The 20,941-nt window shown below is 44.6% G+C and overlaps 2 protein-coding genes and 1 non-coding gene across 3 annotated transcripts in view; 2 read left to right on the top strand and 1 right to left on the bottom strand.

The window, feature by feature from the left end:
• The window catches only part of TMEM248 (transmembrane protein 248), a 37,594-nt gene extending 30,774 nt beyond the window's left edge, over positions 1–6,820 (bottom strand). The window contains exon 1 of the mRNA XM_045543188.1: positions 6,602–6,820. The gene's annotated coding sequence lies outside the window, so the exon portion shown is untranslated. The remainder of the gene's footprint in view (positions 1–6,601) is intronic.
• LOC123632029 lies at positions 1,622–20,362 on the top strand. The gene is made up of 5 exons (XM_045542166.1): positions 1,622–1,908; positions 9,341–9,569; positions 10,640–10,777; positions 13,503–13,910; positions 19,624–20,362. The coding sequence occupies exons 1-5, from the start codon at positions 1,622–1,624 to the stop codon at positions 19,708–19,710; spliced, it is 1,149 nt and encodes a 382-aa protein (XP_045398122.1). The 3' UTR covers positions 19,711–20,362.
• On the top strand, positions 12,188–12,294 carry LOC123633630. Its single transcript, XR_006733658.1, has one exon. It is a non-coding gene; the product is annotated as a U6 spliceosomal RNA (small nuclear RNA).
• Positions 20,363–20,941: the final 579 nt, after the last annotated feature.

Consider the following 20,941-nt stretch of genomic DNA (forward strand, 5'->3'; position numbering starts at 1 on the left):
ATGAAATAAGGAATAATATGTGTATTTTTGTCCAGTTGAACATGCAAAATGGGAGCCCTCAGAGTTACCCAAACCAATTCAAACAGTAAATTTGAAACAATATCAGAAACCTGAAGAGCAACAACAAATTGTTGCTTTAATTAAGGAAACAATAGATGCAGGTTTATTAGAACTCACAAATCCACTGTATGACACCCGGGTGTGGCCAGTGGGAAAGGCTGACTGACCACAGATACTCACAGTGGGCTACGGGGTGCTCAACAGAACAGCACCCCCAAAAGCTTCAGAAGTGCCCCATACGGTGCAGACTAGTCTAACTACAAGAGACTGGTATTCTATAATTGATCTAGCTAATCAATTTTTCTCACTGTCAGTTGCTAGGGAGAGCCAAGAACAATCTGCATTTATGTGGAACAGTCTCCAGTGTACATGTACTGTATTCCTTGAACGATATTTGAACTCTCTTGAGTAATGTCACGACGCGGTAAAGTGGGACCTAGAGCTAATAAACTGGACATTGTTCTAAATATGCTATATTGATGTTATGTTTATCTGTGAGACTGAGGGTCAAGCTAAAAGCAACCTAATGGTCTTAAATCATAAAACTGATTAGGAATGGTTGATTAACTGCAAAAACCCAGGGCCCACACAGACTAGATTCGGGGGAATTACATGGATTGCAGCGACCTATGACCTACTGCATGCAGACCACTAGGAATAAGTTATTGTCAGTCCTCGCTCCTCACACTAAACAGGAAGCTCAATGCCTAGTGGGCCTATTTGGCTTTTGGAGAAATTATATTCCTCACTTAGGAATACTATTAGCCTCAATCCATAAAATCATCCAGAAAAGAGACCATCTTGTTTTTATTTCTTTTGTTCTTTTATTTTATATAGATAGATAGATAGATATTTTTTTAATGGAGATGGACTTTCACCCTGTACCCAGGCTGGAGTGCAGTGGTGCGATCACAGCTCACTGCAGCCTCATATTCCTGGGGTCAAGTGATCCTCCCACCTCAGCCTCCTGAGTAGCTGGGGCTGCAGGCATGCGCCACCATGCCCGTCTTTGGCCTGAGACAGTCTTTGGCCTGAACAGCAACACATATCTTAGACCTGAAGAAGGCTATAGATCAATTTACTCCATTAGGACCATGTGATTCCCACCACTGAAATAACATTACAAATGTTGGCCACGCACACTCATGCTGTAGCTGCTGCTCAGTGGCAACCTCTGAGCTTTTGGACTAAACTACTAGATTCTGTTTTCCTTCATACTCTGTTTGAAAAACAGTTACTGTCTTGTTATTGGGCACATACCGATCTAAATACCTGAAGGACACAAAATTCTCTTGAGACCTGAAATACTCATCATGTCATGGGTGATATCAAGAAAAGCCTTCCAATAAGGACAGAGATGCCCAAACGAGTCCCACGAGAACGTGGAAACGGTCTATACAGGAGCAGCCGCCAGTGACGCTCACTGATCTCGGAAGCAAGTAGCCTCTTTCCTCCTGGCACCTGCTGCGGAGCTGCCCGGGCCTCGCCGGCTGCCATGCTCTGCGGACCCCTCCTTTCCACCAACCGCCCGGGGACTCCGGGCAGTCGGCCTGGCTCACAGATGACGGTTCCAGAGTCAAAGGCCAGGACTCAACATGGAAAGCAGCTGCCTCGAGGCCAGCGGATTGGCAAGACCCTGAGGGAAGAAGAGACGAACTGGCCGACCCTGCAGACTGCATTCCTGACGGTGACAGAGCACCTGACACGGGCAGGCCCGCTCGTTGGCTGCCTGCCGACTGCTGCCAGTGGACGCGCAATTGGGCGGAAGCGAGTTCTTGGGAAACTGCACACTAACAGGGCTCCCGCGCGGACTGCTGCTCTCGGGAAATCTCTGTCGGGATTTAAAAGGCAAATCAAAGCAGCGCGTGTTGACGCCACCAAAAAAATTATGCCAGGGTCCGAAGGGGGCCAGAATCATCAAGCTGATGCCCCAGTTCAATCTCACGGAGTGACAGTTTGGGTCCACAAAATGAGTCACGATAACTCATTCCTGGGGCACGCAAGCCAAACAGTGAGGGTCCAAACAACATACACTGCCGGCCCTGCTCAAGCCCAAACTGTTACTAAAGTTGTCCTTTTTGCCAACAGAAAAGGCAACGTTTGCTATTAGTTCTGGGAGGTATTTCCCGGGGAGGAGGTCCCACTGGCAGTAGGTTATATTGGCAATTTGCCTATTTCTCCGAGGAAATTCAAATGGACACTGGCAGGGCTTGACTCATGCTCCGGGTCTGGCTTTGACGATGGCTGAAGCCCGCATGCTAAACCTGCCACTCACACTGCGCAACAGAAGATCGCCCCAGCTTGGCCCTCTCGGTCACGTGTCCTGATGGAGACACTCACTGCACAGCCCATGCCGAGCAACAGTGGGCAAAGAGCCAGCACATTCGATGGACTTACCACGTTCCTGTCACCCTCAAAGTCTTGGGTTAATAGAAAATTGGAATGGACACTTAAAACGCCTCCTTAAAAAGATGGAGTATGTGTGTGACCAAGGATTGGCAGCTGGCTTGCAACCTTCCAGCATCTTGTTTTGCAGCTCAACTTGTTTAAGGACTAACAGGAGTTCTCTCTGGACACACTGTTACGCTTTTGTGATGGAATGGGGAGGGCAAGAGGGGTAACGACAGAGGCAATTACATATGAGTCTTCTCTACTTTACCACAATTTTCTTTTCCAACACTGGACCTTGTGGTCTCTGCACTGGAACTCCAATGAAGGGCTCCAGAGCTGGTAATATTCTACAACAAGGCACCATGTCTATTAATTTGCATCTAACTGCAAGAATTCCAAAGAGATTGATGGAACTGATTGCCTTTTTCCCACAGCCCATCAAGTTGGAGCTGACTGTTGACAATGTTTTGTTGCCTAGTGGACAGGATGGTTGCATTTCTCTGCACTTAGCCAGTCAGACCCTCACGATGAACTGGGAGATGCCCTTCCAGGTCTCGGGTTGCTACCAGCAATGGGGACTAGCCCAGTGGCTGAACCAGAGGGACCTACTTTAGAGGGAAAGAGTTGGATTAAGATTAATGACACGTGAAAGAAGGTGAGATTGCTGCTGAGGGGAAGGGAGTTAATAAATCATTGTTAAATGGAACATCTAAGATAATCTTGATACTGTGAGAAGCTTAGAGCAAGGGAACAATACGGTCTTTTAGCTTTCACTCAGAAGGCCCTTGGGCAAAGGACTCTGTTTGCCAAAACCTCCTTCTCTTGTGAAGAGCCAACGAGTGAGCTGACCACAGCAGAAAACAGATTGGCAGATCCTCAAAAAGTTAAACATAGAATCACCATATGGTTCAGCAAGCCCAAAAGAATTAAAAGCAGGGACTAAAACAGATATTTGTACATCAATGTTCATAGCGACATTATTCACAGTGGCCAAAAGGTGGAAACCAAAATGGACATGAACAAATGAGAAGAAAACACACAGTATATATGTACAGTGGAATATTACTCAGCTTTAAAAAGGAGTAAAATTCAATACATACCACATCCATAAACCTTCAAAACATCATGCTAAATAAAATAAGCCAGACACAAAAAGACAAATATCATATGATTCCACTTGTATGAGGTACCTAGAATAGGCAAATTCATGAAGACAGAAAGTAGCATAAAGGTTACCAGGGGCTGGTGGGGAAGGGGGAATGCAGAGTTATTATTTAATGTTTTTAATGGTACAGAGTTTTTTTCTTTCTTTCTTTCTTTTTTTTTTTTTTTTTGGAGACAGAGTCTCATTCTGTCACCCTGGGTAGATAGAGTGCAGTGGCAGCATCACCTGGTCAAACTCAGAGTATACTCATTAATAATGATCTGAATTATGTGGTCGCTTCTGTAAGCCTCAAACTGTTCCAAAACTAAAAGTTTATTTTAAGAAATAAACTTGGCCATTAATGGCAATCATGAAGATTTAAGAATGGCTCCAGGGTATAATAATAAAAGTTTATCCTCTGCAGGTCCCATCTGTTATCATATTATGTATAAAAATAGCTATTTCCCCTCTTATTGTGGGTGGAAAACCATAAGGTCATGGACGGGCAATCGGGAAACTTGAGTCATTGACAAAGGAAAAGAATTCAGCATGATTCAGTGGGCCCACATTCCTGAGAAGGAAAAGCCAGAAGTCCAAAGTGAGTGGTTATGAGAAGTGCAAGGACTTACCCAAAACAAAGTCCGTTTAGGAGGGACTGCTGCTCAACCTTAGTCTAGAGGACTCAACATGTTTGGGTTTGAAATTTATTCCCTAAAAGTACTCAAGCAGGCAGTACTCAATGGCAACGTATCTGGTGGATCCAACAGCATCGGCCCACTCGAAACAAGGGCAGCTAGGAGCCGGGCGAGGCATAACTTGCCCTTTCAATGAGGAAAGACATATTGATGAAAAGACCTCCTAGTGCAGAGTTGTCTCGAAGGCATCCTATTCCAGGAGAAAAGACAAGGAGGTGCAAGTTGCCTGGAACGGTAACAGGGCACTGCAGTTCAAGCAGACGCTGAGACGGCACGGCCACCCCCAGCCGTGGGAACAGCTGGCAGGTCTACACAGCCCGGCTGCGAGTCCAGGGAGTGGCCTAACACAATAGCCAGGAGGTCTCACGGCTGAAGCCGTCTGCTCTAATGGGAGACGGATCCCAGTGGATGAGATTCCTTACTGGAAAATGCAACCCATCGAGGTGCCTTAGCAGGTTTGGTGCCATAACGGATTTTAAATGGATTTTCCACAGGACCAGAGGGCTTCCCCTGGAGGAGACATGGGCCCACTTCTCTCTCTCACTGGGAACCAAGATCTGTCAAAACATGTGACCTGAGAAAAGTCGTTTGGCTATGTTCTCAGAAGTTCTGAATCCTGGAATAACAGAGACAAGTCTAATCTACACTCCCACGAAAAATAATATATGATATGTGAAAAAAGGTAAATTTTGTTGGGAGGGACAAAAATAATCAATGATAGATTAATTATGGCTTTTAACCAGTCCACAGAAGGATACCATAAAGTGCAGATGGCCATTGATCAGGGACACAAACAAATTGTAAAGTGTTGGCAAGTCAGTGCTGGTATTACGGGATGGCTCAGCTGTCTGTTTAAATGGAGACCAGCTCACGCTTGCTATTTGGAATCTGAAGGCACACTTGGATTCTCTGCATGAACAGGGTGGGGTCCCTGTTCCCAGGTGTTCTGTGCACATGGTGGTGTTCCTGATTCAAGAGAGGAGGATGGCAGCAGCTTGCACTTGGCCTTTCCAGATCCCTTGCTGTGAGATAGCCCCGGCTGCGACACCACAGCCTTACATTAGAGCTGTTGCTATCTTGTTCCATTTCCTGAAGTAAACTGTAGCTGTGTAAGGATTGCCATGTTGAGTCCTGTCATTTGAAGTCTTTGCAATTCATACCTGTTCCCCCACCACACCGGGCAGTTTTTGGCGCTAGCAAATGATCAGTGAGTCTGCTCATGGGCTGAACTTAGAAGGATACCCCACCTCTTTGCTATTCCTGCCAAGAACGCTCAAAGCCTGAATCTAATCCTAAGGAAACGGCCAAACAAATACAGGATGAGGGGCCTTCTGCGTAAGGTCTAGCCCACACTCTTCAAAAGATCAATGTCATGAAAAACAAGAACAAACAAATAAGGTTGGGCAACCATTCCACATGAGAGACTGAAGAGGCATGACCACCAAATGCAGGGAGTGCTCCTGCACCAGACTCTGGACTTGAAAAAAATCTCCAGAAGACATTATTGGGAAAATTCGGGTATGATCTGTTTATTGCATCAATGTTAATTGTTGTTATGTAGAAAAATGTCCTTATGATCTAGAGATTTATACTGATGTATTTAGGGATATTGAGTTATATTTTTATCTAACTCTCAAATACTGCAGCCAGATTAGCGTGTGTGTGTGTGTGTGTGTATGTGTGGAGAGACAGAAAGAGAGAGACAGATAAGAAAGCAAATGTGGCAAAATATTAAGCAATTTTTTCTCCCCTTACCTGGCACATAAAGGCTAAATAAGTGTGAGATGCTGTAATTATTATACCCAGTGGTTCAATACGTACGTAGCGCCTGCCACTTTTTTTGTATCTTACAGTCATCTAAGTCTTGAGCTATTGAACTTTCCATATTTTTAGAGTTTCCCATCGCTACTGGGTTGTAAGCGCCTGTGCGTGCCTGCAGGCTCTCCAGCACTGTTCCTTACAGTAGCCTGGACTCCACATGTATTTACGGAGCAGAATTAATACCGTTTTAAAGAAAGAACCTCCAGCAGACCACCTGCCCCAGCCCCCACCGAGGAGTGGTTCTAAACACACAAAAAGGCAGAGTTTCAGGATGAGTTGCTATTATTTACAACGTGATAAGAGAAATTTCCCATTTGAGATTGCGGTCACGTTCGCACATTCACCCCTCTGATCTCAAATTAAGAGACAGTGACCAGAGCCCCTGTCGACCATCCCCATAGCAGGTGCCATGAGAATTTCAGGTTCATTCTGACAACTGGCCCCTCGCTCAGTGCGCAGGTGAGTTTCCTCCATATTTAAGAATGCTTACCTGTCTTGTGGCTGCCACCCCAAATGCAAGAAACTAGATTTCTTTCAGCTTCATTGACTTTTCATTAAGGGAGGGAGCAATTTTCCTCTGGCAGTGAAACCGCCCAGCAGGTATGTCGTCCGTCAAGGAAATTCAAACCAGACACCTACCCCTGCAGACAACTCATTATTCTTTTAAAGAGGGGCAGGTCTCAGAACCTTCCAAGAGGGTGATTCTACCCCTATAGGTGGCATTCTGTATTGGCAACCACGGAGAGGTTGCCTGGGAAACCCTATTCAGGGACAGCTGAGTCACTTTTAAAACAAACTTCTCTAAGTGCCAGTATGTACTGTTACAATTCTGTGTTGTGCCACAGTTTAGAGAGCTTGGTTTTTATACTCAGAATAATTTTTCCATTTTCTGATTCTAAAGCAACCATGATATTGTATAAAGTTAGGAATATGGAGAGAATATTTAAAAAGGAAAATTAAAACCACCTGTAACCCTCAGACCCAATGGTAACTACTGCTAGGATTTGTTTTTTCTCTCTTTCTCTCTCTCCCTCCTTCCCTCCCTTCCTTTCTTTTTTTCTGTGTACATTGCACGGGACTTTAAAACAAATTTGGAACCATGTTTAACGTTATGCTAGGATAGTTTTCTACATAATTATTCTTTAAAAACTTAAAAAAATGAATAACATTAATAGGTGTGCCATAAACATTCCCCTACACAACAATTTAAACACTGAATTTTTTTTCACTTCTGTAGTCAGTATTTTTTATATACAATTTTACTGTGTTTCTGATTATTTTCTTAGGGTACATTTCTAAAAATGACATTGCTATGCCAAAAAGTAAAAAGATTTTTAAGGGTCATGACACACTGTACTAAATTGTTCTCTGGAAATGTTATAATTTATTCTTCTATCAATGAGGTATATTTTTCTGTACAATCATAGGCATAAAATACTATCCTAAATTTTCATTTTTGGCAATTTGATAAGGGAAAAATTATATTTTGTTATTGAATTATTTTACATTTCTTTTTTTTTTTTTTAAGGGTTTTTTTTTTTTTTGAGACAGAGTCTCACTTTGTTGCCTGGGCTAGAGTGCCATGGCGTCAGCCTAGCTCACAGCAACCTCAAACTTCTGGGCTCAAGCGATCCTCCTGCCTCAGCCTCCCGAGTAGCTGGGACTACAGGCATGTCCACCATGCCCGGCTAATTTTTTCTATATATTTTTTCAGTTGTCCAGATAATTTCTTTCTATTTTTAGTAGAGACGGGGTCTCGCTCTTGCTCGGGCTGGTCTTGAACTCCTGAGCTCAAATGATCCGCCGGCCTTGGCCTCCCAGAGTGCTAGGATTACAGGCGTGAGCCACCGTACCCAGCCTACATTTCTTTGATTACTAGTGAGGTAGAATATTTTTCATCAATTGTTGGCCCTTTGTATGTCTAAACAGTGAATTGTTTGTGTCCTTTGTGCATTTTTTAATGTTTTAGATGTTTTTATTTACGTATTTGAAAAAGTTCTTTATATGTGGAGGTTATTAACCCTTTATCTGCCACATGCAGTTTGTCATTTCTATGTTTTTATTTTGTTTTTGTTTGTTCTTTATTTTATAAAAACTATTTATTCCTAGATGGCATTACCCATTATTAAACAACTAATAAAATATGTGAAATACAATCATACATTTAAAACATGGAAAGACAACTAGTATCTTGATGTACATGAAGACAAACTCCAAGAGGAAACGTTAAATGCATTCAACATAACTAAAAGGATCTGGAATTTACTTACAGATTGCTTTGTTGGAAAAGGAATTAATGTTTAAGAAATGCTTTGGCTGATGGAAAAATAAGTCTAACAAAACCAGTATGTAGAAACATTGATTTACAAAGTCAAATTATTTCTTAGTCACTTTTATTGTATACCCTAAATGAGGATCTCATTAAATGACTATAAAATGTTAAATGCCCATGGGTGTGTGTAAAGGGAATTAATTGTTCAAGTACTAGGTACAACTTCATATTCATTTTTTATAATTTATAAGCTACTGTTGTTACTAACAATAACAATATTATTACTGAACATATTACATCATTTGCCTCTATCTTTTATCTCTATAGTACAATATAAAATTTCCAATCCAATATTTTGTGGCCCTATTTTCAAGCTATTAATGGTACCTTAAAAAAATAAAGTTCTAGGTACAAAGTTGGTGGTTTAAGGCTCAGTAAACAGTGACCAAGCAAACACCTTATAACAGATTTTTCCTCATTAGGAGACTGTGATAGGCAAAGGTTTTTTCTTTTCTTTCTTTTGTGAGCTCGCTTCATATTACTCTAGTCTGTCCAATGTTTTTCCACTAAGAAATCTGCAAAAAAGCATAATGATGATGAGTGGGCTCCAAGCCATTCTTATGGGTTTGTTTTTGTTTTTTTAAGCCAAAAAAACCCTTTGAAAATAGGTCGTTAGTTCTGGCAGCAGATTAGAACAAAGTCTCAAAAATTCACATTTCCTTCAGAAAAATTCAGCTGACCAGCTCCCACACGGCTGTTGTGTGGTTTTACCCACGTGGCCCACAGCAGTACCTCTCGCTCCAATGCACCCTCCTTTCTCGAGAGGTCATACACATGCTCTGAAAGCAGTTCGCGGTTGGACCTGCAGATCCCGGTGGGAGTCGTGTTTTCCGGGTGTACAGGGCTGGTGACCTGAGCAAACCTCTCCGTCCTCTGACTCTACTTCTGCGCCTGGAGCTTTGGTGCCGCCACCTCCTTCGCAAAAGCTGAGGACGACGGGGAGCAGAGCGTCCCCTCCCTCCTGCGACTTCTGTGGCAGTGGCAGAGCCTCAGACGGGACGAGAGCCGAGCTTCCCACTCAGCAGGAGGGATCCTGGAGGTTCAGTTTTTGATGCCACACGGCCCGCTGTCCCAAGGGTGCCACACAAGCGTCACCTCCGTGGCCGCCCCTGCCAACGACCCACAGGTAGCCACGGGTGGCCAGGGGCCACGTCCCCCACGGGCCCGCAGGCTGCAGTGCTGGGCCACCCGTTTGCCTTTTGCTCTGCACTACTTTGATGTCCAGAAGTGCTTGATTTTTATGTACTCAGCGGATTCGTTTCCTGTCGCTGCTGTAACAAATTTCCACAAACAGTGGCTTTAAAAAACATAAATTTAGTACCTTACGGTTCTGGAGGCCAGAAGTCCAAATGGGTGTCAGTGGGCCGCCATCAAGTGCCACAGCCCTTTCCCAGGCTCCAGGGGAGAAGCCCGTCCCTCGCCTTTCCCCCGCCCAGACGTCACCACTTTCTGCAGCTGGCGGCCCCTTGCTCTGTTTTCAAAGCCGGCGACATCGGGCCTCATCCCTTCCTGCCGCCCTCTCCGGCTCTTCCTCCTCCCTCCTCTTCCTCTCTTAAGGGCCTGTGGTTCCCCCGGGGCCCACCTGGCAAGTCCAGGATAATTTCCCTATTGTAAGGTCAACTGATTAGAAACCTTAATTCTAACCTTAATTCCCCTTTGCCATGTAGCCTGACGTACTCATGAGTCCCAAGCATTAGGCCCCGGACATGTTGGGGTGGCCATTGTCATGCCTCCCACAGCCGACCCAAAAGCAGGTTTCCGTTTTATCTGCCTTTGGTGTCATGCATGGAACAGCTGTCCACCAACGCAAGGTAAAGGGAACATTTACATTTTACCTCTTTGGAACATCCATTCCACCAGTGCAAGGTAAAGGAAACCTTTAAGTCCAACAAAAGGTAAAGGGAATATTTTCATGTATTTTACCATTTCATGTTTTAAGACTCGTCTGTTTAATCCACCTGGAATTGAATTCATGGCAGTGTGAGATGAAGTTCTGCCGTTGTTTTCCAGAAATGAGTGCCTCAGTGGTATACAGTTGGTGAGTGGGTCACAATCACTGGTGACAAAGAGTAAGTGCCAATGAGCAGGCTGGGATTGTACCCCCTCCCTGCTAGTCACTCTTATCTAGACTCCGTTCTACCATTAAAGCATCCTGCCATTGTTTTGTTATTTTGTTATTTTGTTGATTTATTTTAGAGACAATCTCACTATGTGACCCACACTCACCTGAAATCTCGGGCTCAAGCGATCCTCCTGCCTCAGGCTCCCCAGCAGCGGGACTACAGCGGGACTACCACCACCCTTGGCACATGCTGCCACGAAAACCAGCTCCGTGTAAGTGGGCACTTGTCACATGGAAAAGAAACTTGAGAATCATTGAAATAATATTTAACATGATTTTTAAAAACTTTCAATTTTGGAATAAAGATTCACAGGAAGTTGCTAAAAAGTAGTAGAGAGGTTTCCTGTGCACACCTTCCCCCAGTGGGAATGTCGTCCACAGAGAACAGTATCATAACCAGAAAAATCAGCGTAGGTGCAATCTATGGACCTTATTCAGATTTCACCATTCTTACATGCACTCATTTGTGCATACACACGTGTGTGTTGTTCTGTGCAATTTTATCACGTATATAGACGTGTGTAACCATCACCAAAATCAAGATACAGAACAAAATCAAGATGCACCACCACAAAGCAACTCCCTCATGCTACCCTCCACCCTGCCGCTAACCCCTGGCAACCACTATTCTTTTCTCAGTCACCCTAATCTTGCCATTTCAACAATGTTACATAAAGGGAATCATACCATATGTCACTTTTTGATATTAGATTTTTTTTCACTCATCCTAATGCCCCTGAAATCCATACAAATTGCTGTACATACCCAGAGTTCTTCCTGGCCTGGTGTAGTGGCTCACACCTATAATCCCAGCACTCTGGGAGGCCAAAGTGGAAGGATAACTTGAGGCCAGGAGTTTGAGACCAGCCTGGGCAACATAGCCAGACCCGTCTCTACTAAAAATAGAAAAAATTAGCCAGGCATAGTTGCACGCACCTGTGGTCCCAGCTCCTTGGGAAGCTGAGGCAGGAAGATCACTTGCACACGGGAGTTTGAGGTTGCTGTGAGCTATGATGACACCACTGCACTGTAGCCAGGGCTACAGAGAGAGACTCTGTCTCAAAAAAAAAAAAAAAAGAAAGAAATACTTGGTTGATCCTGCCAGAAAGAAAAGTAAAAAAAAAAAAAAAAAAAAAAAATTCCTGACCTACTCCTAGGTCCCAAAGACTTTTTTCTCTGTTTTCTTCTAAAAGTATTATAAAAATTCTAACACTTATAGTTAAGTGGAGGTTCTTCTTATTTTTCTTTTGCCTATGGATGTCTAATTGTTACAGCACCATTTGTTGAAAATCTTTCCTTCTTCCATTGCACCTTTGTCAAAACTCAGTTGAAAAAAAATTGAATTACTTATACATGTGCATGTCCATTTTGGGTTCTTTATTCTGTTGCATTGACCTATGTGTCTATCTGTCCACTAACACTGCACTGTCTTGATCACTATATCTATACCGTAAATCTTAAAATTGGGTAGGTAGAGTGATTCCTTTCACTGTATGCTTTTTCAAAATTATTTTAGGTCTCCTTTGCCTAGTTCATTTGCCTTTGCATATCAATTTTAGAATATGCTCATCTAGATCTACCAAAAAATCTTGTGGGGATTTTTTTTTAAGAGACGAGGTCTTGTGCTCGCTTCGGCAGCACATATACTAAAATTGGAATGATACAGAGAAGATTAGCATGGCCCCTGCGCAAGGATGACACGAAAATTTGTGAAGCGTTCCATATTTTATAAAAAAAAAAAAAAAAAAGAGACGTGGTCTTGCTCTATCTCCAGGCTGCAGTGCATGGTGGCTGGGATGCAATCATGGCTCACTGCAGCCTCGGACTCCGGGGCTCCTGCAAGCCTCTTGTGGGGGTTTTGATAGGAATTTCATTAAACCTAGATCAGTTTAGGGAGAATTATCTTTACCATGTTAAGTCTTTCCATCTATGAACACAATATGTGTCTCCACTTGTTTAGCTCTTTCTTGATTTCTTCAGAAGCATTTTGTAGTTTTCAGAATAGACATCCAGTACATGCAGGTCACATTTATACCTTAATATATTATTTTTGAGCATTTGTAAATGGCATTACATTTTACATTTGGTTTTTGACTGTTAATTGCTGGTATATAGATATGCAATGAATTTTTTTGTATCTAAATAATTTTATTTTGAGTTCATCATTGATTTCAGCAAAAGAGCAGAAAATGTTTGGAATCCTTACTGCGCAGTGCCTGTTTATTTCCCATTTATATTTGTATTCTTTGCGATACATGTTTCTTTTTTCTCTTTTTTTGCAAACATTTACTCCTATATACATCTTAGCAAAATTACCATGGGAACCTAACTAAAACAAAAAGAAAGCTATTCAATTATATACGGTACGTAGTCTGTAAAGCAAATCAACTTTAAATAACAGTATCTTAATAAAGACAAAAATCTTAAAGCAAATGCCACAATTCGACCTGAAGGATTTGCCTGAAAAACTTTAGAAGCTAAAAATGAGTTTCACTGCTGCTGTTCTGATTTTGTGAAGCCTCATTGAAATATAACTCACCATAAAATTCACCTTTTTTAAGTGTACAATTGAGTCTTTTGAGTATATTCACAAAGTTGTGACACCATCACCACTATCCAATTCTCATTCCCCTCCCCTCCTGGCGACCAGTGATCTGCTCTCTGTCTGTACAGCTTTCCCTATTCTGGAAATTTCATATAAACGGAATCTAGGACATGCAGCCCTTTGTGTCAGGCTTAGCACGTTTTCACCTGGCGTGAAGATTTTAAGTTCTATCCGTGTCACAGCGTATATGTGCACACGGGCAGTCCCCGGGCCACGGGTGCCCAGCCTGGTTCTGTGCTTACAAACAGGCTCCCAGGGCTCCTTATAAGGCTCGTTGATAATTAAACAATTACACGCACAGTTTGGAAACCAGTTCTTGCACGTGTCAGCAGCCCACGTGGCAAGAGCGGCCGGTTGGTGCAGCGTCCTCGGAGAGGCAGGCGACGCGAGGACTCGGAGCCCCGAGCCGAGGACGACTGCGACGGAAGGACGAGCCGGGGCCTTTCGTGTCGCCGGGCAGGATCTGCTGGGCGGGGGAGCAGGACGCCGGTGAGAACGTCGCGGCGACAAGGCCCCGTATGAGGAGGAAAAGAAACAGGCTGTCACACAACCCCAGACGCCTTTTCCAAGAAGCCGACTTCCGTGCCGGGCCCCCTGCTCCGGGCGACAGCAGCAAGCCCGGTTCTCGCGCTGCCGCCCGGCCCCGCCAGCTGCCCCGCCACGGCCACCTGCAGGGATGTCGGCCGCCTTCCTGCCCGCGACATGCGCCTTCCAGTGAGCAAGACACCGATGCCACAGAGGTGGGTGTTACCCTTTAATATTCTCTTTGAAATTACTTCTGTCTCCAATCTAAACTGTTTGTATGCGTTTGTTTTTATGTTCTGCTTGTCTGAATTAAGAGAAAGAGCACAATAGTTTCTGTAATTTAGTACGGTATAGGGTATCCTTATGACAGTACTACACTGTATTATGATTACCACATGTGAGCCATTATAGTAGTAGTATTGTTGTTGTTGTTATCACCACGTATGTGCTGTTCATGAGGGATCCGAGTCACGCACAAATCCGACCTACAGACATTCTCAGGAACGCAGCTCATCCATCGGGGCCACCGATGTATAAACATATCAGTGTTTCAGTCCTTCACCACTTGATGGGCACTTGGGTTGTTTCAAAGTGATTTGATAAATTTTTAAAATCAAACTTTTTTGTTTTTTGGAGACAGAGTCTCATTCTGTTGCCCTGGCTAGAGTGCCGTGGTGTCGTTGTAGCTCACCACAGCCTCAAACTCCTGGGCTCAAGCGATCCTCCTGCCTCAGCCTCTCGAGTAGCTGGGACTGCAGGCATGTGCCACCATGCCCAGCTAATTTTTCTATCTTTAGTAGAGATGGGGTCTCACTCTTGCTCAGGCTGGTCTCGAACTCCTGACCTCGAGCGATCCACCCGCCTTGGCCTCCCAGAGTGCTAGGATTACAGGCGTGAGCCACCACACCCAGCCTAAATCAGACGTTTTATTTTGAAATATTTGTAGGTTGACCTGCAGGAGTAAGAAATAATACCTCGATAGCCCATCATCTACCCTTCACCCACTTTCCTCTAATGGTAACATCTTGCATAACTACAGAACACTATCGCAACTAGGAAATTTACACTGATAAAGCACATTCATTTTACATACCTTTGATCAGTTTTACAAGCAATCATTTGTGTGTGGCTTAGTTTTACACAGTTTTATCACATGTGTGGACATGTCATCACCATCACAGTGGAGATGCAGAACAGGTCCTCACCACAGGCGGCCGTCGTGTGGCCTTTTATGACAACACTCAGCCCCTCCCAGCCTTTCCTAAACCCTGTAATCACTGCTGTGCTCCATCGCCATAATTTCTTCATTTCAAGACTATTATATAAATAGAATCATATTTTATGGAACCTTTTTGGATTAGATTTTTTTCAGTCAGCTTATATATCCCTTGATATCCATCCAAATTATGTATCAATAGTTCATAACTAGGCCAGGCGCGGTGGCTCATGCCTGTAATCCTAGCCCTCTGGGAGGCCGAGGCGGGATGATCACTTGAGACCAGCCTAAGCAAGAGCGAGACCCCATTTTTACTAAAAATAGAAAAAATTAGCCAGGCACAGTGGCACCCACCTGTAGTCCCAGCTACTCGGGAGGCTGAGGCAGGAGGATCGCTTGAGCCCAGGAGTCTGAGGATGCAGGGAGCTATGGTGATGCCACTGCATTCTACCCAGGGTTACAGAGTGAGACTCTGTCTCAAAAAAAAAAAAAAGTTCATGAATAGTGTCCCGTTGTACGAGTGTGCCACAGTTTATTCACAGTTTATTGAAGGACGTTTGGGTTCTTTCCAGTTTGGGGCTGTTATGAATAAAGGTGCTATGAATATTCGTGTACATAAGTTTTCACATCTCTGGGATAAATACCCAAGAATGCAATTTCCAGGCTGTGTGGTGACCGCACATTTATTTTCATGACAAACTGCTGGGCGATTTTGCAGGGAGCTGTGCTGTCGGGATCCTGCCAGGACCGACCCACGTTCTCCACACCCTTGTCAGCGTTTGCTGGAGATATTTTTGATTGTCACAGCTGGGGGAAGGGGCAGTGTTATTGCTATCTAGTTGGGGAAGACGAGGGATGCTGCTTAGTGTCCTACAGTTCACAAGACACCCGCCCCACGCACATGACGCGTGGTCACCTGGCCGAGTGGCAGTGCTGGCGAGGCGGGAAACCGGCTCCTGTTACGTAGATCGTCACATCGATCACGTTATAAGTTTCGCTTCACCTGTCAAGCATGATTTAAAAACTGAAGAGAAGAGGGTAGTTTGTTATATTTACCCAGATTTGTCCCCTTTCTCTTGTTATTTTTTCATTGTGAATGTCCACGTTTCCTTCATTTGTCATTTCCTTTCTGTTCGAAGAACTGCCCGTAGCCATCCTCTCAGGGCAGGTCTGCCGGCGACAAACGCTCTTGGTTTTTCCCTCACCTGAGAACGTCTTCCTTTCATTTTCATTCCTGAAGGCCATTTTTGGTGGTAGTTGTTTTGTTAAGCACTTGAGAAAATGTCATTCCACTTTGTTCTCGTCTCCGTGAAGAGACATCCACTGTCGTGCACATCACTGTTCCACTGCAGGCGCTGTGCCATTTGCCATCTAACTGCCTTCACAACTCTGTCTTTAATTTGGAGAGGCTGGTAACGTGTCCTGACATGGATTTGATTTTATCCTGTCTGTGGTTCTCTCGGCTTCTTCAATCCGTAGCTTTCTGCATTTGGACAAATTTGGGAGATTTTTCAGCTGCTATTTAATATTTTTCTAGCCATATGCTTTTTCTCCTCTCTTTCTGGGACTCCAGTGACAAAAGTGCTAGAGCTTTTTAAATTGTCCTACAGGTCCCTGAACCTATATTTAAAATTTTTTAATTAAATAGTATTGCTCTGTCTCCCAGTTCACGGATCCATCCCTCATCATCTCCGTTCTGATACGGAGCACATCAGTGAGTTCTTTTTTTTTTTTTTTTTTTTTCAATTCAGTTATTGTAGTTTTCAGTTCTTTCCAGGACCATTTTTTTTTTTGAGCTGGGTTTTCACTCTGTCACCCGGGCTAGAGTGCAGTGGCATCATCATAGCTCACTGCAGTCTGCAAGTCCTGAGCTCAAGCGATCCTCCTGCCTCAGCCCTCTGAGTAGAGTAGCTGGGACTACAGGCTCAAGCCACCTGCCCAGTTTAGTTTCAGCTCTAAAATTTCTCTTTGGTTCTTTCTATCTTCAGTTATTTTTCTGGGACTTTTTCATTTGTTTCAAGTATGTTTGTCTTTGCTCATTGGTGCGTTTTTTATGACGGCTTCCTTAATATCCTTGTCAGACCTTTAGTACCTGTCTGGATTCCTTGTCAGATAATTCTAATGTATGCGTCATTTTGGTTCAGATATGACGAGTGTTTTTTTATTGTATTGTGAACACTTTAGGTGTTATGAGACTCTCGATCTGATCTAAATATTGTTTTTAGCAGAACTCTGCTAACAACACACTGGTGGGGAAAGAGAGGTGCTACCTCGTGACCACCAGGTAGAGGCAGAAGCCCAGGCTCCCACTCAGCTGCCACCAGCACGGTCCCGAGGGGGGAGGAGGAACTCGCTGTTCTCAGCAGGCAGGGCTGGCAGTGCCGTCTGCTCACCTGCACCGACGCTGTGGAGACAGAGGTGTGGCCCGAGTTCCACCGGGCAGGGCTGGGCACCAGGCTCTCGACCAGCCTTCATTAACACCACGGGGAGGGGAGGGGCCTCCTGACCACCAGGTGTGGAAGTCCAGGCTCCTACACCTTCCAGACTGTGTGTGGAAGATACCCACAACCCAGCAGTGCCAACAGGGACAAACAAACCCCCAAAGCAAGCTCGCACCCCAGCCAAACGGAAGGGCAGAGGATGGTCTACCAAGTCAGAAAACATTTGTCAAACCCACGCTCCTCCAAGCACCACAGGAAAACAAAACAAAACAAAACTATATATGCCATCAGTGAGACCATAACTACACCTAAAAACAGTAAAAATGATGTTCCAATGTCATCTAATATACAATTTATATTCAAATTTATGAAATTGTTCCTTAACTGTCTTTTATGCCTTTTCCCCCCTCTTTGGTTATGTCTCATTAGTCTTAGCATTTCTAGATCATTCCCTTTCGTTTCCCCAGGACATAGACTTTTTGAAGAGACCAGGCCAGTTATCTTAGGAAATGTCCCATATTTTGGATTTGTGTCCACATTTTCTTCACATTTCTTTTCACCCCTGTATTTCCTGTAAACTGGAAGTTAGAGTATAAGACTTGCTTAGATCCTAGCTAAAAATTAGTGGCGAGAATGTTTCACAGGAGGTGCTGTGCACTTCATGCTGCATTAATCAGGAGACACGTGATGTCCGTCTTGCTATTCGTGATACAGGCTGAACATCCCTAATCCGAAAATTCGAAATGCTCCAAATTCTGAAACTTTTTGAGTGCCATGATGCCACAAGTGGAAAATTCCACTCCTGATACCTTTGCTTTCTGATGGTTCATTGTACACAGACTTTGTTTCATGCACAAATTACAAATTTGCCTTTGTAAAAATATTGTGTAAAATTACCATCAGGCTATGAACTAAAAAAATCTTAAGTCTCCCCGCAACCGGCTAACTGAATGGACCCCCTCCTGGCCGAGGGGCTATCCTAAAACTAAACTGCCTGCCACGGGAAGGGAGGTCAGCCCTGCCTCAGCATGCCCCCTCCGTTCTTGGCGACAGCCTCTGTAACCCATTAACAGGCCTGAGGCTGTGCAGGACACACCTGTGGGTCCTCAACTTACACAGCAAATAATGTCCAGTGGCTTGTCTCCCTTAACAGACGTCCTTATCTTAAAACATTCCAAGCTTTTAGACAAAGCTTCATGTCTTTAACCAATTACAAGTCAAAGAATCTTTAAACCCACCTGTAAGCCTCTCCCACCTCCTGATTCTTTAAAAAATTTTATTGTAGGCCCGGCGCGGTGGCTCACGCCTGTAATCCTAGCCCTCTGGGAGGCCGAGGCGGGTGGATTGCTCAAGGTCAGGAGTTCGAGACCAGCCTGAGCGAGACCCCCGTCTCTACTAAAAATAGAAATAAACTATCTGGACAACTAAAAATATATATAGAAAAAATTAGCCGGGCATGGTGGCGCATGCCTGTAGTCCCAGCTACTCGGGAGGCTGAGGCAGTAGGATCGCTTAAGCCCAGGAGTTTGAGGTTGCTGTGAGCGAGGCTGACGCCACGGCACTCTAGCCCGGGCAACAAAGTGACACTCTGTCTCAAAAAAAAAAAAAAAAAATTTTACTGTAGGCCCGGGCGAGGTGGCTCATGCCTGTAACCCTAGCACTCTCGGAGGCCGAGGCAGGCGGATCGCTCAAGGTCAGGAGTTCGAGACCAGCCTGAGCAAGAGCGAGAGCCTGTCTCTACTAAAAATAGAAAGAAATTAGCCGGACAACTAAAAATATATTGAAAAAATTAGCCGGGCATGGTGGCGCATGCCTGTAGTCCCAACTACTCGGGAGGCTGAGGCAGGAGGATCGCTTGAACCCAGGAGTTTGAGGTTGCTGTGAGCTAGGCTGATGCCACGGCACTCACTCTAGCCCGGGCAACAGAGTGAGACTCTGTCTCAAAAAAACAACAAAAAAAATTTTTTTATTTTATTAAAATACACATACCATAAAATGTACCATCTCAACCATTTTTAAGAGTGCGGTTCAGTGGCACTGAGTACATTAATGCGGTGCCATCATCGCCACCTCGGAACGCCATCTCCCCAGCGGAAAGTCTGTGCCGTTAAACAGGAACCCCTTATCTCCCCTCCCCCAGCCCCTGGCAACCACCATTGCGCTTTCTGTCTCTATAAATGTCATTATTCTTGGTGCCTCGTACAAGTGCAATCACACAGTATTTGTCTTTTTGGGACTCACTTGTTTCACCTGACGAAATGTGCTCCGCAGGCCTCACCCATGCCGCAGCCTCGCTCAGGAACCCACACGGGGTGCTCTGTCGCTGGCCGCACAGAAAGCCACTTACTGAGACAATGAGGACTGTCAAGGAAGAAAGCAGATTTATTGCGGAGGATGTCAGCTGGGAGGTAGGAGGGACGGCCTGCCTCGGATCTGCCTCCCTGAGCAGGGGGCCGGGGTCTTTCTGGAGGTGAAAGGAACGCTGCGCACGGTGAGTGGGCTGCGCTGCGCTTGGGGAGGAGCGCAGGGCGCCCAGGCGCAGTGGGACGTCTCGCTGGTACATGCATCGCGTGATCAAAACCTGGCAGGTACATCCGTCCCAGCGTGGGATTTTATTAATAGTATTATAATGACTAGGGGTTGATATGGGTCATTCTTTCAGCCTTGTGCACAGGTGGGATGCGGGCAGTAGGCTGCTCAGCGGGTCCTTGGGCATGTGTGCTGGGGTGTCACTTGTGTTCTCTGGACACACAGGTGGTGTAAGGCTTTGTAGTTATGTCCTGGCTGCAAGGAGTTTCTGCCATTTCTGGGGGAGAAAACTCAAAAGGGAATGCATTAGTGCAACAGAAAGTTACAAGTTCTGGTCAGCAAATCTTACTGGGAACTTGAAAGAGAACTATAAAAGGCGTTTTTGCTTATGGAGCCCGTTACAGCCTGTCATGATTTCCTTCATTTTAAGGCTGAATAGTATTCCGTTGTATGCATATACCACATTTTGCTTAAACGGGATCCGTGATGGACATGTGGGTTGCTTCCACCTCCTGGCTGCTGTGAATAGAGCTGCTATGAACATGGGTGTGCGTGCATCTCTTCGAGATCCTGCTTTCAGTTCTTTTTGGTATCTATCCAGAAGCGGGATTGCTGAAGCATATGGTAATTCTATTTTTAATTCTTTAAGGAATGGCCACACTGTTTCCCATAGTGGCTGTACCCTCTTACTTTCTCACCAACAGTGCATAACGGTTCCAATCTTTTTAGCGGGTGTGAAGTGGTATCTCATTGTGGTTTTGATTTGTGTTTCTCTAATGGTTAGTGATGTTGAACATCTTTTCATGTGATTATTGGCCACTTGTGTATCTTCTTTGGAGAAATGTCTGTTCTAGTCTGTGGTATAATAAATATGTTTGGTCTTAGTCCCCAGTTCCTGATGGAATTCCTAAAACTCTTGGAAATTCCGGATAGTCTTTTGTTATTCATAACAACCTCCTTTAGATCACACCTGAGTTTATGCTAATGAGGTGACCTAGGGTGGGGCCTTAGATAGTCTCAGGATGGGGCTGGTCACCAGAAAGACCAAGTGATTGGAGGA

This window comes from Lemur catta, chromosome 2, assembly GCF_020740605.2.
Source record: "Lemur catta isolate mLemCat1 chromosome 2, mLemCat1.pri, whole genome shotgun sequence".
NCBI lineage: Eukaryota > Metazoa > Chordata > Mammalia > Primates > Lemuridae > Lemur > Lemur catta.

Coding starts and splice junctions, on each gene's coding strand:
- LOC123632029 (XM_045542166.1), top strand. CDS start 1,622: ATGACGGTTCCAGAGTCAAAGGCCAGGACTCAACATGGAAAGCAGCTG. Junction 9,570..10,639: donor CCCCTGCCAACGACCCACAG/GTAGCCACGGGT, acceptor GATTTATTTTAG/AGACAATCTCACTATGTGAC. Junction 10,778..13,502: donor GCCACGAAAACCAGCTCCGT/GTAAGTGGGCAC, acceptor ACGTGTCAGCAG/CCCACGTGGCAAGAGCGGCC.